We start from the raw sequence: 17,355 nt of genomic DNA, 5'->3' as shown, positions 1-17,355 counted from the left end.
GAACAAAAGCAACATAAGGGCTTTATTTCTTTATGCATTTTAAAAATTGACATCCTGTCCAGCGGGGACAAAAAAAGGGCAAAACTTGGCAGAACGTCCAACTTAAATGCTGCAACCTGCAAAGGAAACTGCTGAAGGCTACAGCACGAATGCCAGGTCAGTTAAGGGTCCTGTGGATGGGAAATCAGCTCAGGCCAACGTCGGTCAGGGATGCTTGAAAAATACAGGGGGGGAAAAAAAAAATATCACACCTCGCAGGCACGCAGGGATGCTGCTGGAGCGTCCTTTCCTGGTCGTCGTGCCCAAAGGCAAGGCATCCTTCCCACGGCTGGGAGCGCGGGGTTAACGGGGTGCCCGGGGGAGCTGGCACCAAACAAGGAAGGACAGGAGCGGGTGTAGGGCAGACAGACAAGGGCTTGGGCAAAGGTTGCTGAGGACGGTGACGTGAGACGGGGACATTTGGCTTGTAAAAGTCAGAGAAAGCAAGCCGGAGGAGCCGGTGTGATCGCAGAGCTGAGCAGAGTGCCACCCCGAGACCCGCCAGCCCGGCTCACTGCACCTTAAAAAGGAACTTCGAAAGGCAGGCGGAGGAAGCAACGCCGCACACGGGTGGTGACACCGAACTCCTCGCGTGGGCAGAGCTCCGCTGACAGCAAAGCGGGGTCACGTTAAAGCTCGAGACGCAGCCGCGGAGGCAGGGCGGCTCTGGCAGCAGCACGTCTCGGCAGCGCGGTACACGCGTTGTACACCAGAACCAACACGGACCGGGCCAGCGGCTAACGCTGGGCGTTAATCTGCTCGTCTGCATCTGGCTATGCTAATTAACAGCAGCAGTACATTCCGGTTGAGACAACGGGACCAAATTCCTCAAAAACGCTCCAGAGCATCAGCTTTCTCCCTTGATTGACATTTACGGCTTTTTGGTTGGGGGTGGTGGTCGGCTTTTTTTGGTTGGTTGTTGTTGACTCATTAACATGCTAACAAAAAAGGCGGCACGTGGTGCGACAGCGTTAGTGAGGACGGTTAACCTCCAGCTTGGAGTCTGACACAATTCCTGGCTCATGGAAAAGCCGCCCCGGCTTGGGTGACGACCAGCATTAAGAAGACCAACAGCTCGCACTGTCTCTTAGCCTGGCTTTTACGAACGAGGGCAGGGAAAGTGGGGGGGGGGTATGTGTGTATGGGTATCATTCATCACCTGGAGCTACTGCGTGGAAATCTCTGTGACAACATTTTGGCAAGTTTTTTTCGCCCAGAGCCTGGCCTCGCTGGTGCGGGGTAGGGGCAGAGCTTCCAGATGTCTTCCTTTGGCTTCCCAGCTCCTCGGGCGTCTTTCCCGGCTGCCTCCGGCTGCGAGCGCAGCTCCCTGGCTGCGAAGGGACGACTCTTTACTTCCCTTCCTGCCCTGGTCCTTGGCTTCCTTGCGCCATCTGCCAAAAACACCGGGGCCGTGTCCTTCAGTGGCACGAAGGGGACCGGGAGCTCTTTGGCCGCGCTGCTGGGGGGGGGGGGGCAGGTTGTCCCAGCCCCGGGACGAGCACACCCCACAGTCCCTCGAATCACCCCAGAGACTGGCCCGGTGGGAGGCTGTAAATTCCTTCCCCCCTCCCCGCGCCGTGTCCCCCTCCAGAGGCGGGGAAAGGCTGGGGCTGCGCGTGTGCCAGCACCCCGAAATGCAGGGGTGCAGCATCAGCCCCCGCGCTGACATCAAGCCTGAGGCTCAGCTGCAGGAGAAGTAATGGGGGCGGGGGGGGGGGGCTCCTGTGACCCTCAAATCCTTCTGGCATCTCTGAAACAAGGAGGCAGGAGAGGGGGCAGGGGCAGGCTGAGCCCTGGCGATGCCGGCGTGGGAAAGAGCCAGGTTTCTTCGAGACAGAGCGGGGCGGAAGAGGGAGAGAGTGAAGCGAATACGGGATGTGTGCATCTTTAGTGTTGCTGTTGAGGGCAAGGGACCTGTGGTTTTCCTCTGTCTTATTTATAGCTGGTTTGGGTTAGGCGTTAATAGAGGAGTATGCTTTTACCCAAATCAAACTGCAGCAGCCCTGAGAACTGGCACGCTCGCGACACCGAGATGCTTCTCCGGGCAGCCTGGCCCCGCAGTGCCGGCACGGGCAGGTGAAACCGCGGTGCATCGCCCGCCGCACCCCAAAGGCAGGGAAGGTGCCCAGGACGTGGCAGTGACCCCGGGGGTCCCATGGGACCCAGCTGAAGGACGGCACCAGCCACCAGCAGGCTCACAGTGTCCCCCCAGGGTGAGGACAAAGCCCACCGCCTTCTGCAGGAAGGTAGGCAGATGTTTCCTTCTCATTATGGATTAAATATTCATAAATATTCATTATGAATTAGTCATCATTAAATAATAAGGATTTGCAGCTTTTAGAACCAGCTAATGGCAGTTACCAAGGTGGCTGTGACTTCCCGGGTCTGGGTGGCGTGACGGATTTTCATCTGCTGCTGCTGCCGCTTATTCCTGTAATCTGGAAGCGAAGGAAAGGCCAAGTAACTCTTGGGTTTCCAACAACGCCCCGGCAATTGGGGCTGCGCCTTCCATTTCACGGGACGCGTGAAGAAAAGCTGGCTGCGGAGAGCAATGAGCATGGGAGCCTTTCACTGGGCAGAGCCCCTCCGTTTCCAAAACCTTTGGGGGCCTTTTGGGAGGGGAAGCAAGAAGGCAGCACGGAGGGTGGACTTCTGCCTACGACACCCGCCTTGCCTGCAGGTCCCCGCAGCTCGAACCTGCCTCCTTTGGCCGTACGGACTCGGTGCAATATTTCCTATATTTCAGACTTGGAAATGTTCTGCGTGCTCTGGAAAAGCATGAAAGTCCCCTTTCAGTCCTCTCCTGGAGGACATCCTCTCCTCAACACGCTATTGACCCTCCTTCTTACCGGTTCCCTGGGATGCTACGCGTCATCCCGAAGGCTGAGTCAGCGTTTTTGGGAAGCCCGCTGGGATGGCCGGCCAGCCCTCGAGACCGGGCCACCGCCGAGCCTGTGCAGGGAGACGCCAGATACAATTGCTAATCATGGTAACGAGGGGATTCACATGGTGAGACCACAGAAACAAGGAACTTTAAAAGGAGAAGCTGGAGAAACCACAGCAGACGTGGAAATCACGTCCCTGATCTCTTCCCTCTGATCCCAGAGCTGGAGGGACAGAAAATGAACTACCTGCCCTCGCTTCACTGCAATGACTGCTCAGCTGCTCTCCTGGGTCATAAGATGTTCCCAGACCTATTTCTGCCTGTTTATCAGGTAGTTTTCTCCTCCCAAAGCTTGCCGTAGCTGAGCTTTTTTTGACCAGGGTATGGCTATCTCTAGGGAAGATGACGATAGGATGTTCTGGAGGAGAAACTCACTTTCCTCGAGCATCCGTGGACAAAGCAGGGGTGCTGGCAAGGGCCGCAGGCGGGGACCAGTGCCTACTGTGGCTTTCCTAAAAAGACGGACACCAGAGTTGGGTCCTCAGATGATACGGGCTGTCCCGCTCTTTAAAAGCAAAGTCTGGGTTCTATCTAAGCGAAAGCGTCTCTCCTCACGCCCGCTGCCAGGGGAGGGTGTGCGAGCTGAGCCTGGGGCGTCTCAGCGGCCGAGCAGCTCGTTAGGGTCCCTGGAAGGGAACGGCGGGGTACTTACACCACAGGAAGGAGGGCAGGAGCAGCAGGAGGACCACTGCGGCGGCAGGCACACAGCTGGTGCGCAGATCAACGGCCTCCGAGCAGCCTTGCTCTGCCGAGGAGAACGGGAGAATTGTCAGCAGTTGCTCCTCTGGCCAACACCCCCCTTTGGACATGTAGGCACCGGGAATTGAATCCAGGGACGTTCTACGCGATGGAGAGGGGAGATCCCTGCGTTTCACGTCACGGAGCCACCGGGGTGAACCTTGCTTTGCTACGGAAGAGCTACGACCTCCCCGCTCAGCGCAAAGCTGCCACGACTACGTCAACGACAAGGTTTCTTGCAGCACCAGCCATGCAATGCCGCCCAGACCCTCTCTCTGCCCTGTATGAAGCCAAACCCTCCCCCCAGATGCCCCACTGCTCCCCAGAAGAAAGGCGAGCAAGGGCACGGGCGGTGCAAACCCGGGCCACCCCTTACCATGGAGCTGCTGGATATTGTAGAGCAAGAGGATGGTGACCAACAAGTTGATGATCAGTGTTGTGGGGGCTATAGCGTGCCGGATGACTTGGTGCCCTGGGAGAGGGAAAAATGTCTGGCAAATGAGAGGAAAATGCTCAAGGAGCGCAGGCTGGCACGCAGAGGAGCTGGGCGATGGTGGGAGGCTGAGCGAGCCGTGGGCAATGTCTCTGGAGGCGCACCACAGCAGCGTGCCGAGCCTCCGCTCCCTCCTGGGCGTGAACGCCTAAGGAGTTCACTCCTGGGCCTTTCCCACCAGAGGTTTAGATCATAAACAGCAACTTACAGCTTTCCATCTTGAAGTAGTCGAAAGCTGCTGGTTTCCACACCACCGCTGCTGCCACCCAGCCAGTTGCTACTGCCTCAGCAAAGAAGAACAGCCCAAGCAAGACGAAGGTAGCAGAAGGACCTGCGGGAGCAGAAGTAAACCAGAAGGTGGGATGGAAACTGGTGGAGGCAGTGGCCTGAGAACAAGGCAAGGGAAGTTGGCTTGTGGTGACCCCGCACCCAACCGTCACCAGGATCCGTCACCAGGATCCGTCACCCTCTGCAACGGGGCTGTGCAGCGGGAGCGGGACTGCAGCCCGCAGCCAGGAAGGGTCCCCATGGCCTGGGGACGGGTCTGGAAGCGGGACCGGCTTGGCGCTGCTGGCCTGGGGACCATAACCTACAGCTGAGGACAATTTTTATCCTGGAAGTTGGTAGCAAGCAATATTTATTATAAATGTACACAGAGGCAGCACCTTTCTTTCAAGAGAATGGGGAGAAGACCCGCGTGTTTTGGGGGGGTGGTGGGATGTTCTTTGGGCTTGTTTGCTTTAACGTCTGCTTGCAGCTCAGCACGTAGCAAAATGAGCAGCGACGGCATGACAGAGAGATACCCTCAGCCTGGGGCAGGGAAGAACTGGCTACGGAGCAGTTTTAGAACAGACGAGCTTTGTGTTCGTCACCCGTGTCCCCTAAGGTGTGGTGGAAGCGGTTTCTGAACCGCTTCTTAATTTTTGAGAAGGCCTGGCGAAGGGGCAGTGGTACCGGCAGAGTGCAAAGGGACAAATGTTGCCCTTGTTGGTTTCAAAAGAGCAGAGAAAGAGGAGCCTGCAGGCTACAGAGCAGTGACGTCTAACTTCAGTTTCTCCAAATCAAATACTGCTACGTCAAAGATGCCACTGTAAAGACCTGGAGCAAAAAGGAAGATGAGACCCTGAAGCTATCTAGAAGAAATCAGGTGACGTGAGTCCTACCTTTTTCCTGCATCCAGATGATGGAGGTGACAAACAGGAGGAGAGAGGAGATACACAGCAGTCCGTGGGTGAACACAACTGCAGGTTTCATTGCTTCCTCTCCTGGGAAAAAAAAAAAAAAAGCAAAAGTACTCAGTAGCACACAAACAGGATGGGCGCAGCCTGCAAAGGAAGATAAACAACGAGCAGAGGTTTTCTTTGTAAAGAATTGGATCTCTGAGGTTTAGAAACTCTAAACAGAAAACGTGGTGAACTTTCAAGGGCTTGGTTTGACTTCAGGAGGAACCAGGAGAAACCAGCCAGGTTTGGGGTTGTTCCACGCTGAACCAGACACCAATTCCACCTCGTGAGACGCTTCACAACACTTTGGCCTGAGATTTTCCCTCCTATAACAACCTGACTAGTGCCAGATTTCCTCCGGAGACCCTTTTCACGGGGGGGAACCCACATGGCACAAGCTCTTGCCACAAGCACCAGGCATGGAGAGCTCCTCAGGGGAGAGTACCCCCAAGGGCAAGACCTGACACCACAACCCAAACATGTCCCCAGAGAGAATGCCGAGGGACAAGTCGTGGCAGAACTTTCCTGCCAGCTGCAGGCCTTCACCTCCGCTCTCCAGATGGTCTCCGTTATTCTGGGAATTACTCATGGTGGGTAGCAGATCACAAAGGCCGTGTGGGAGGACCCGCTGTTGGCTAGGTCTTTAGGTTTGTTGTCTGTTAATCAGTATAGATGTTGCTACTGAAGCACCCACGTGAACCTACAGGCTCCTTGGGTACGGACCCAATGACCCAACACCAGTGTGCGTGGTCACCAAAACCCATCACACTTGGTCTTTGCCCAACTCCAGGCAGGAAGGCTCTTCCCACGCAGCCTGCGTGTCCTGCCTTTTTCACTCCTTCCCAGGAATGCCCGAGGGAGGGGACAGGAATGGCTCGCACGCTTGGCTCTGGGGTGTGTTTCGCCCCGTTCCCCACAAAGCCATTGGGGATGAGCTGCTTCTAGGGAGTTTTATCTTCCGTGCAAGCTACAGAGGCAGGAGAAACGACCTGAGCACAGCTCCTCCCGCTACCGAAGTCAATTGGGACGGCGGGGGAGAAGGAGCTTGGCTGAGGCGTTCTGACATCCGTCCTGTCCACGGCGGGGAGAGAAGGGTTTTGTTCGGGGAGCTGGGGTGCAAGGCCGGGTACTCACCAAATCCTCCCTCCCTCATCTGATAGCGCAGGACAACGAAGCCGACGGCGGAGGCGGTGACGTACATCAGCACGACGATGACCAGCCTCTGCGCGTGGCGTAGAGGAGGTGTGAGACCTGCAAGGCAGGGCAGGAGGGAAACCCCGCGCTGGGGACGACCCCGAAACACAGAGCGGCGATCCCAGGGAACTGCAAGATGCTGGAAAACCCGAGGGACGAGTCCTGGCCCACGAGAGACAGTTGCGCCGTGCCGAGCGGACCTGGCACAACACGACAAGGCTAACCTGTCACCGTCAGGTTCAGAGCCGCCTCCTTCCAGCTTATCACGTTGCTGACGTTGCAGGAGTAGGAGCCGCAATCCGACTTCTCTCCGTCCATTATCTGCAGCACGGCGCTATCTCCAGAGAGCAGGTAGCACTGTTCGGGGGGAAGGGGATGTCCCTCCTTCTTCCAGGAGATGGAAGCCACTGTTCCCTCTGGCACCACGCAGACCAGCTCGATGGGTGAACCTGCCAGGTTTGAACTGCTCCGGAGCTCGGGCTGGGGCACAGGCTCTGGAAAGCAGAGAGCAGCGTGGTAGCACTCCCGGGAGCACGAGGGCTGCCTTGCTTTGCACCTGAACACTGGCCAACGTGCAAGAACACCGAGCCCCTTGGGGAGCGAGCAGGTCCTTCCCCTCTGAGTTACGGCCCAGGTCGGTTTGGAGGGAGAGAAGACACTGCAGGAGCAGGGCAACACCCGCCAGAAGAAAGCAGACGTCCCCATCCCTGCCACCGCGCTGCCCCTAGGATGGAGACTACCGAGCCCTGGAGATCAGGCACGGCACCCTGCGCTCAGGGATAGCGACCCGAAGGAGCTGCAAGTTGGGATCGTGCTGGGAAAGGACGACAGGGACTTTCTGGAACTGTCTGCCACGGGGTGTCCCAAGAGGAGAGGGCTTTTCCCACACAGCAGTGGGAGGGCTCAAAGAAGTGACGGAGTTCAGCCAAAGAGCAGCAAAGGCTCCGCTGCTGCCTTGCGTTTAAGCTGGTCCAACTCCACGTGGGCCAACGCACGGAGACGCAAGCCTTGCACGCTGGAGGCCCCTGCCACGTGCAAAGGGAGAGCTGAATCCGTCCCTCGGCTAACGCCTGGGTACCTGCACCGCCCAGGGCTGCTCTGAACTACACCTGGACTTCCACCTGAGAGCAACCTTCGTTCCTGGATGTCCTACCTGCAGTGTGCTCCTGTAGTGATGCTAAGCGCTAGGAAAGGGCAGTTCAGAATAGGATGAGCTCTCATTTCTGTTTATTTTTCAGGGAAATTCAGAGATAAAAGAAAGGCCATGATGGTGTGGAGGAGATCAGCCACATCCGCCTGACAGACCCACCCTCCAGTGAAAAACATCCATAAACCGGCTGCTCTCGGGATCCGATTCTGAAGGGGTTAGTAGGGCAAGTGGTGAGGCAGCAGCTCACCCTGGGATCGCTGCCACGGAGCTTCTGGCCCCAGGTCCAAGGCACCGGCCAGAACCTGCAGCTCCTTCTGGGTCCCTTCCAACCCGAGATATTTTGTGATTCTACGACTGTTCTGGTTCTGGTCTCATGGACCTGTCTGTCTCTTTGTCTGAGAAAACCACCCTCTCAACACACTTACTGATAACTTCCAGGAGGGTCGTCCTAGCTTTTTGCTGCATGAGATTAACGGTTGCTCTATAGATGCCGCTGTCTGTTTCTCGTAACCTCTGGAGGAGAATTGAGCCATTCTCTGGATAGAAAACCACCCTGCCTTGGTAAGCCGTGTAAATGGTTGGGGACTGGTAATCTGCATAGTACTGCAGGATGAATTCAGGGGTAGCGTTTCGTAGGTATTCCCACTCGGTGAGGTTTATGTTCTCGGTCTCTGGCGCGTGCATCAGTACGGAGGAGCCTTCTGCTGCGACTCTTCTTTCGGTGATTTCTACCACTGCGGAGGACCCCTGAAAAACCAGCAACAGGTCTGGAAACAGGAGAGATGCCAGAGCAGGATGGGTTAGTTGGAAAGCAAAAGCCAAAGAGCAATTTCATCTGCATGTTCGTACTATTTTTTGTAATTTTTTTTCGGCACAATTTACTAACTGACTTCCTGAAACGTGTTATGCCACATCTGATTTCCTTCCTCCCTTGTTAAGACAAAAAAAATGTAACATTTGTTTTCGAGCGCTATATAAATGTTTCTTAGCCGGCTAAGACAGCTCCTTGCACATTCAGCCTGGGCCTCGCCGTCCTCTCCAGAGGGGTTAAGCCCTGCGGAGCCGATGCTCCCGCTCAGCTACATGCCCGGTGCCCTTATGCGTCTGGCAGGCGCTCGTTCATCGTGTGTTCACATTTCCTGGCACCTCCGAGTAACGCAACAGCTCCCTGGTGCAGCTGCTTTTAAAACGAACAGGCGCCCAAACGGGCCTCGAGATAAACGCCTTCGTCTCGAAAATGTTTTATGGTTTAAGCTAACGTGGGGGCCAGGCTGCAACGTACCCTTGGCTGTACAAAACCCCGGCGTACGAATCCCAGCGTAGCGCTGCTGGCATGAAAGGGCTTAGCAAGCAGAAAGTCACGTCCGGTATCTCCAGCCCCCAAAATCTGCCAGAACCATCATCCGGGAGCCACTTTTAGTGCGTTTGAAAGGTTACGGCGGTTGCTGAAGAGAGAACGAGCTGGAGGAACAGGTACGAAAAGGAAAGTTCGTCTAAGCACCGAGGAAAGGTGATGGAGGGGAGGCTCGGAGGTACCGGAGGGTACGCCACGGTCGGAGAGCTGAGAAGAGGCTCACAGGGAAGCAGCCCGGAGCAGGGTCGCAAGGAGACTGCAGAAATGCTGCGGGCGTGTGCGAGGAGGCGTACGGCCGACGCGAGCCCCTGTTCATACTCACAGCCCGCGATGGCCGCCGGCAGCCAGGTCAACATGGCAAAGCCCTGCAGGACGTTTCGGACTAGGACGAGGGATGAGCTCCTCCTGCAGTGACGCGCTCTTGGGGTGGCTGCTCCGGGCCTGCGAAGGACACCGTGAAAAGCACCGTCGGCATCCGCCTGGCAGGGGTTGGGAAAGGCGAGGGGTGCTCGGCGCAGCGAGGGGGGAGCCCCGGACCCCCCCCCCCCCGCCCAGCACCGGCATCTCCGCAGGCGGCACAGCCTGAAGCCGGCGGGTGCCGTACGGCAGCCCGAGCCCACGGCGCTCGCGAGGGTGCGGCTCAGGGAAACCATCGTGGCTGTGATATCTGCATTCAGCACCGATTCACCACAGCGATTAAAAAATAGAAAGATCGACACACAAAGGGCACTGATATCCAACAGCATCAAGACCGGCGCAGGCGCCGCAGTTACTGGGGGGGGACGGGAGTGCCTGGGTGCTTTCTGCAGCCCTTCCTGTGTGCTGCAGCTTCACCCCGCGAGCAGGGGCAGCCCTGGCCCCTCGGCACGTTCTGCTGCAGCTGCTGGCCATGAAACTGCCCGTCTGCATTTAGCAACCACCTCCACAGCCTCCCAGGGCAGCGGGAGCCACACGCTCACACCCCGACACCTCTACAAGCTCTAACCCGTTTCGTCACTTCCTCGAGCAGCCCCGACTCTTGTTCTGTGGCACGGAGTGAACGCGGGCTCCGCGTCTGCCTTAGGCATCGCTCGCCTTCACGACGCTGAAAACCTCCATCCCGACCCCTTTCCCGCCTCCTCTCTCCAACCTGGAGGCTCCCAGAATTTTCAGTCTCTCCTCGCAAGCTCTTCCCCATTTTGGCCAGTATTCTCTGGGTCTTCTCCCACTTTTTTTAGCGACCTTTTGCTTTAGTTTCTTCACTACAAAGACTGCAACGGGCACCGCACCCGATCGGTGGGCCGGAGAGAGCGTGGGAGCAGCCCGCCTGCCTCCAGGGCACTTTGCGGTCGGGTGTTACTGGAACGGGAACAGCGCTCGGAGCCGCTCTGCAGAGCCAGACGGAAAGCTCTGGCGTCCGGACGTTCACCGTCGGGTTTTGCAAGGCTCTGGAGCAAGGGTGAGGGCGGAGGGCAGTGGGGAAGAGGACAGTGGGATAAATTTTTGGCAAAGGGTTTTCACTGCCCTGTGATCGGTCTCAGCAGAGACCAGAAGTGGTCTGGTTTAGAGACGTGGTTTATTTTAGGAACAGCTTAAGACTTGCAGCGGCGAAGGAACTGACTTCTGACGCGAGGCGAGGAGGTGTGTTTAAGGCTGAGCTCCCTTCGGAGAGACATTACTCCCGGCAGCACCCAGCTTTCCTCCAGGGAATCCAGCAAACAGCAGAGCCGCATCTGCGAGGGACGCCATTTCCAGCGCGGAGCCGCCCACGCGTGCAGCGTGCCCAGCGTGCTCCCCTGCACCCGGCCAAGCACCCCCCCGAGCCCTTCAGGAAGGGGAAGAGAAGAAGAAACACCCCAAAACCCACGGGAAGAGAAAACAGCCGGCGTACGTCGCGTTCATCCCTGCGACGGAGACCTCCAGCCCAGGACGTGTCCACCACCGGCGGAGCCAGCTGCACGTCCCCTGTTCCTGCCTTGCTAAAAGGGATCCAGGAGCTCAGGTGCTGCGGAAACGCACCCGAGTTAAGGGTGATTTAGCTTCTGCGCAGCTAAAAACCTACATGATCTGGGACAGGGCGGCTGCCGCAGGCTGCAGAGCCATGTTAACGCATCGACAGCCGGTTACGTGCATGCTCTCGTGTCCTACACGAAATCCTTGTTGTGTTCTTCCTAGGTCAGCGGGTACGCGGAGAGCGTGAAAAATCCTGTAATTTCTGTTGTAGGGTTTCCTCACAACGGGTATTTTATGTGCTCATTCATCAACGGGTGGAATTGGAAGTGGAGGAGAACAGACTACGTCTCCTTTCCGTTTGCAAAACGCCTGGCGGAGGGTTTGGGGGGGGGTTTGTGGTGCTAAATTTGGCTGCCTCTTCGGCCGTTTATCTCTGGTATCCTCTTGCTCTCTGAGGTTTGGGGAAGAACTGGCTGTGGCTTTTTACAGGGAAACGAGAACCACGGTTTGGTTCACAGCTTACCGGGCCGTCTGAAGGATGTAAGAACAATCGGTGTGGAAAACCCACTTATGTTCTTTAGAGACGGAGGATTTCCTTTATCCAAGCAAATCCAAACAGTTGTAGAAATGACCTTTTCCTCACCCAGCGCAGCCGGGCACGGCAGTCTCTCCCTCTGCCTACGGAGGGGGGATAAGGCTTATCCCAGGAGACGGATAAACACAAGTCGTGTTTGGAAGGAGGGCACGCACCGCGCAAAGTGCTCTTTGGAAAAAATCCCTCCTCTTCCTCCTCCTCCTGCTCCCCTCCCCCAGCAGACCCGGACTCCTCAGATACGTGGCTGGGGAGATGGGTAAGAGCCTTTGCGGTCACGCACACTGGTTTATCTCTTGACGAGGACCTCTCGTCTCATGCAAGGTGTTAGCACGGTCGGGTATTGGCAGTCTGAGAGGCGGCTGTAAACGTGAGCCAACGCTCTTGGTAAGGGGCGGAGGTTTTCAGAAGTTTTCACGGAATCTTACGTGAACCGGGAGAGGAGTCGGGCTCATGAAGACGCACGCGCTTAAGGCCGCCATGTTTCCCCCCCGCCCCCCCGGGACCTCTAGCATCGTTGCTATGCTGCGTTATCTTTCGGTTTCACAAAATCCACATGGAAAAGCCGAAACGGAAGCCCTGCTGCAGCCTGCTGGAGTTTTACAAAGACATCTTTTAAGGACTGTCTCAGGATCTGCATTACAAAGCACGTATGTGGCACTTGGGCAGCTCAACCGAGGCACTTCAGCCTGTCATCCAGTCGCTTACAGGAACGGCATGTGCGTCAGTTGTTTTTCAGCTCCCAAAAAAAGAGCTTATTATGTGAGCTGGAGCCACGATATCACCAAGGAATCAAATATCCAAACAAGAAAAAAAGGCCGTGTTTGGGGAAGGGAAGCCCCGCAGCACTGCAAAGCCCTTCCTGGCTTCGGGCGCAGCTGAGGACAAGCAGGGCAGGGAAGGAGTCCTCCCTCGCTCCGAGAGGGGCGAGAGGCTCCCGTAGGGATAGGGAGGCAAAAAGAAACGCTCCGCCGGTATTGCAACCGCCTCCTCCGACGGTTTGTGGGTTGAGCAGATCTTGACAGCTGTGGTCTGTCACAGCAAGCTGCAGCTGCACCCCTTGCAATCAGCACGGGCGCAGGCGCCGCGTTCGCTCTTAGCTGTGGCATTATCATTGCACCGCGTAGTGGGAAAGCGAAGACGGGTAAAGAGGAGGCACGGTCTTTATCAGCCCCTGGCAAAAGGAAGGCGGGGGAGGGTTGGGGCTGGGTGTTACCTGAGGGGGGGCTGCAGGGGCTGGCTGGCCCCGCACGGGATGGGGCTGCTCAAACCCGCTCAAGCACCACGCTTACCTGGAGGCATGTCTCCTGACCGAGCGAGGCAACGCCGGCTCCTGCAGAGGGGTGCAGCGTCCTCCTGCGTAACAGACGTAGCAGTCATTAAAAGCATTCCCTGGCGCCGGCGGTAAGTAATGCCCGAGGGTCAGGGCTTGGTCCCGTCCTACTCAACGCATTCATCAAAGCCCTGGGCAGGGGACAGAGCGCACCCGCAGCAAATCCCCTGGTGATGCGAAGCTGGGAGCAGCGGCCGACACAGCAGGAGGCTGCGCTGCCGTTCAGCGAGATCCGGACAGGCCGGAGAGCTGGGCGGAGAGGAACCCAATGGAATCCAACAAGGGCAAGTGGAGGGTCCTGCACCCAGGGAGGAATAACCCCAGCACCAGGACAGGGTGGGGGTGACCTGCTGGGAAGCAGCGCTGCGGAGAAGGGCCTGGGAGTGCTGGTGGACAAGCAGCTCTCCATGAGCAGCAGTGTGCCCTCGTGGCCAAGAAGGCCAACGGTGTCCTGGGGTGCACGGAGTGTGGCCAGCAGGTCGAGGGAGGTTCTCCTCCCCCTCTGCTCTGCCCTGCTGAGGCCACAGCTGGAGTGCTGTGTCCAGTGCTGGGCTCTCCAGTTCCAGACAGACTGGGAACTGCTGGAGAGAGTCCAGCCGAGGGCTGCGGGGATGATGAGGGGAGTGGAGCATCTCTGGTATGAGGAAGGGCTGAGAGAGCTGGGGCTGGTTAGTCTGGAGAAGATAAGACTGAGTGGGGATCTGATCAACGCTTATCACTATCTAAAGGGTGGGTGTCAAGAGGAAGGGGCCAGACTCTTCTCAGTGGTGCCCAGCGACAGGACAAGGGGCAACGGGCACAAACTGGAACACGGGAAGTTTCATCTCAAAACTTCTTCCCTCTGTGGGTGACCGAGCGCTGGGACAGGCTGCCCAGAGAGGTTGTGGAGTCTCCTTCTCTGGAGAGATTCCCAACGTGCCTGGACGCCATCCTGTGCGACCTGCTCTGGGTGATCCTGCTCTGGCAGGGGGTTGGACTGGATGATCTCCAGAGGTCCCTGCCCACCCCCACCACTCTGTGAACCTGAATCTGTGAGTCTGTAAGAACAGACTTGGTGACGGGAAGAAACAAGAGGGACGTGCGATTTGCAAGCGTTCGTTCCCACACCAGGGAGCACAGGCAGCTGCTACCATCAGGCTCTTTGGTAAGGATGTATGGGAAATATTCAAAACACCGTGTGCTATTTCTGCTCTTACGTAAAGTCCTTACCATAAAGTTATAAGGAATGATCAAAGAAGATGCAAATCATCCTATTATAAATCATCCCACAGCTTTGAAAGAGTAAATATGACAGTTCCAAATGTGAAACCCTACCAGGCAGTACGTAGCTCTGCTCTGTGTCTCACATCTGCTGTGCATCGCAAAAAGAACAACGGGCAAGTGCTACAACCGATAATGAGTAAAGAAACTGTAAAATGCTACTCGGCAGAACGGTTGGCCTAGTAAGGAAAAAACCACTTTCAGCTAAAACCCCAGGTCCCCTGTACACAGCAGGACCATGGCAAAGGTTCTCCATAGCTGACAGAAACTGTTCCAACCTAAAGAGTCCACTTCTACTCAGACCAGAAGTGAGAGTAACAACAACAGAAAAAGCAGCTTTAACAGTCATCTAGAAAAGAGCAGCTTTATGCATACCTACAGCTCTAAATACACCAAGAAACCCCCTTCCTCATAAATTATGAGTTGAGACTTCTGTAACTTCCCCCTGCCTCGTCTAAGGTCTCCACATCTTGCTGCCAGGACAGACAAATTAAGCTCGGCAAACAGTCCTGGGACCACGTAGCCCAAATCACACGTGCAGCAGCCCGCCAAACGCACCCCCAAATGCCAGGATGAACTCCTCCACGTGCGAGAGGGCTTCAGCCAGCCACCGCTCGGCCACCGCAGAGCAGCCAGCTCCGGCGGGGCCGGTGGGCGAAGGGGCTCAGCAGGCAGCTGGACCGAGCGACCAGATGCACCATCGCAGCGGCCCCACCGCTCCAGTCCCCGGCCCCACAGCTCCAGTCCCCGGCCCCACCGCTCCAGTCCCTCGGCCCCACCGCTCCAGTCCCCGGCCCCACAGCTCCAGTTCCCGGCCCCACCGCTCCAGTCCCCGGCCCCACAGCTCCCCCGGCCCCACCGCTCCAGTCCCCGGCCCCACCGCTCCAGTTCCCCGGCCCCACCGCTCCAGTCCCCGGCCCCACAGCTCCCCCGGCCCCACCGCTCCAGTCCCCCGGCCCCACCGCTCCAGTCCCCAGTCCCACCGCTCCAGTCCCCGGCCCCACCGCTCCAGTTCCCAGCCCCACAGCTCTAGTCCCTGGTCCCACCGCTCCAGTTCCCAGCCCCACAGCTCCAGTCCCCCGGCCCCACCGCTCCAGTTCCCAGACCCACAGCTCTAGTCCCTGGTCCCACCGCTCCAGTTCCCAGACCCACAGCTCTAGTCCCTGGTCCCACCGCTCCAGTCCCCCGGCCCCACAGCTCCAGTCCCCCGGCCCCACCGCTCCAGTTCCCAGACCCACAGCTCTAGTCCCTGGTCCCACCGCTCCAGTCCCCGGCCCCACAGCTCCAGTCCCCGGCCCCACCGCTCCAGTCCCTCGGCCCCACCGCTCCAGTCCCCGGCCCCACAGCTCCAGTTCCCGGCCCCACCGCTCCAGTCCCCGGCCCCACAGCTCCCCCGGCCCCACCGCTCCAGTCCCCGGCCCCACCGCTCCAGTTCCCCGGCCCCACCGCTCCAGTCCCCGGCCCCACAGCTCCCCCGGCCCCACCGCTCCAGTCCCCCCCCGGCCCCACCGCTCCAGTCCCCAGTCCCACCGCTCCAGTCCCCGGCCCCACCGCTCCAGTTCCCAGCCCCACAGCTCTAGTCCCTGGTCCCACCGCTCCAGTTCCCAGCCCCACAGCTCCAGTCCCCCGGCCCCACCGCTCCAGTTCCCAGACCCACAGCTCTAGTCCCTGGTCCCACCGCTCCAGTTCCCAGACCCACAGCTCTAGTCCCTGGTCCCACCGCTCCAGTTCCCAGAGCCACGGGCCCAGTCCACGGCCCCACCGCTCCAGTCCCCCAGCCCCACCGCTCCAGTCCCCCGGCCCCACCGCTCCAGTCCCCGGCCCCACAGCTCCAGTCCCGCTCCCCTCGCCCTGCCCCGGCCCCCCGGCCCCCCGCACTCACCGCAGCCGGGGCCCCCCCGCCACCACCCGGGCAGCCGCGCGGTTCCTCTGCGGGAGCGCTGGGAGGAGCCGACCCCAAGCGGTACCCGCCCGCCCGACGCCGCGTCCGTTCCCCCCCGCCCAGCCCCGTTCCTCTGCTCAGGCCCCGGCTGCCCACCCGTGGGACCACCCGTGGGGACACCCCCCCCCAGCGAGATACTCCCTCTGCCCCGCGCACCCACCTCTGCAGGGACCCGCACCTCCGGGGTCCTTCTCCGCTGGAGGGGTCTCTGCTCCAGGAACCATGTCCAGCCCCTGCCTGTCCCCCGGGACCGCTGGCTCCTCACCAAGTGCCGCTTTGTGTCCCCCCCCAGTGCCCTTGGCCAGCCGGGCCTTCGGCGCCATCACGGCATCCTCGCAGAGAAGCTGAGCGGGTCTGGGTCGGACGAGCGGGCAGCGCGGTGGGCTGAAGCCTGGCCGAACAACCAGGCCCAAAGGGCTGTCGCGAACGATGCGTCCCCGGGGTCCGGTCCTGCTTAACATCCTCATGAACGACCTGGGCGATGGGACAGAGCCCACCCTCAGCCGGTTTGCCGGTGCTACAAAGCTGGGATGAGCGGCTGGTACCCCCCAGGGTCATGCCGCAGTGCAGAGGGTCTTCAGCAGGCTGCGGAAATGGGCTGAGAGGGACCTGGTGCAGTCCAGCAAGGAGACGTGGCAAGTCCTGCCTCTCAGGAGGAGCAGCCCCAGGACACGTAGGGGCTGGCGGGCTGGGAAGCAGCTCCGCAGAGCCTGGGGGTCCTGGTGAACACCACCTGGAGCACGAGCCAGCAACGTGCTCCTGCAGCCAAGGTGGGCGACGGCGTCCTGGGCTGCGTTAGGAGGAGCATCGCTGCGGGTTGAGGGGGGTGACCCTTCTCCTCTGGTGAGTCCCCACCTGGAGTGCTGGGTCCAGTTCTGGGCTCCTCAGCAGAGGAACAATATGGGCTTACTGGAGGGAGTCCCGCCGAGGACCGCAAAGGTGATGCGGGGACTGAAGCATCTCTGAGCCGAGGAGGGGCTGGGACTGTTCAGCCTGCAGGAGAGGAGGCTCAGGGAGGAAAAATATCTAAAGCAGGTTGTAACAAAGAGGGAGCCAGACTTTTCAGTGGTGCCCACTGACAGCCGAGAGGCGATGGGCACGCGTTTGAAAGGAAATTCACTCCGAATACAAGAAAACACCGTCTCACTCTGAGGGTGAGCA

General features: G+C 58.7%; 1 protein-coding gene across 2 annotated transcripts; it reads right to left on the bottom strand.

The window, feature by feature from the left end:
• On the bottom strand, positions 1-16,484 carry LOC142603405 (uncharacterized). Of its 2 annotated transcripts, none has more exons than XM_075763830.1 (11): positions 16,355-16,484; positions 9,458-9,576; positions 8,207-8,528; positions 6,856-7,125; positions 6,572-6,688; positions 5,378-5,479; positions 4,423-4,545; positions 4,098-4,193; positions 3,636-3,728; positions 2,401-2,477; positions 1-1,430 (listed from the first exon to the last, which is right to left on the bottom strand). In XM_075763830.1, the coding sequence occupies exons 3-11, from the start codon at positions 8,463-8,465 to the stop codon at positions 1,389-1,391; spliced, it is 1,179 nt and encodes a 392-aa protein (XP_075619945.1). In that variant the 5' UTR covers positions 8,466-8,528; positions 9,458-9,576; positions 16,355-16,484; the 3' UTR covers positions 1-1,388. The 2 variants fall into 2 exon arrangements, with proteins under 2 accessions (XP_075619945.1, XP_075619944.1); XM_075763829.1 differs by lacking the exon at positions 16,355-16,484 and adding an exon at positions 11,006-11,031 and having other exon boundaries at positions 8,207-8,548.
• Between the last annotated feature and the right edge of the window lie 871 nt (positions 16,485-17,355).

The sequence above is a fragment of the Balearica regulorum genome, chromosome 11, assembly GCF_011004875.1.
Source record: "Balearica regulorum gibbericeps isolate bBalReg1 chromosome 11, bBalReg1.pri, whole genome shotgun sequence".
Classification (NCBI taxonomy): domain Eukaryota; kingdom Metazoa; phylum Chordata; class Aves; order Gruiformes; family Gruidae; genus Balearica; species Balearica regulorum.
The sequence above is the reverse complement of the archived record's forward strand: the minus strand, read 5'-3'. Positions and strand labels throughout refer to the sequence as shown.

Coding starts and splice junctions, on each gene's coding strand:
- LOC142603405 (XM_075763829.1), bottom strand. Junction 8,549..9,457: donor GCCGGCGGCCATCGCGGGCT/GTGAGTATGAAC, acceptor TCCTGTTTCCAG/ACCTGTTGCTGGTTTTTCAG. Junction 2,478..3,635: donor CCTGCCCTCCTTCCTGTGGT/GTAAGTACCCCG, acceptor CTTCGCTTCCAG/ATTACAGGAATAAGCGGCAG.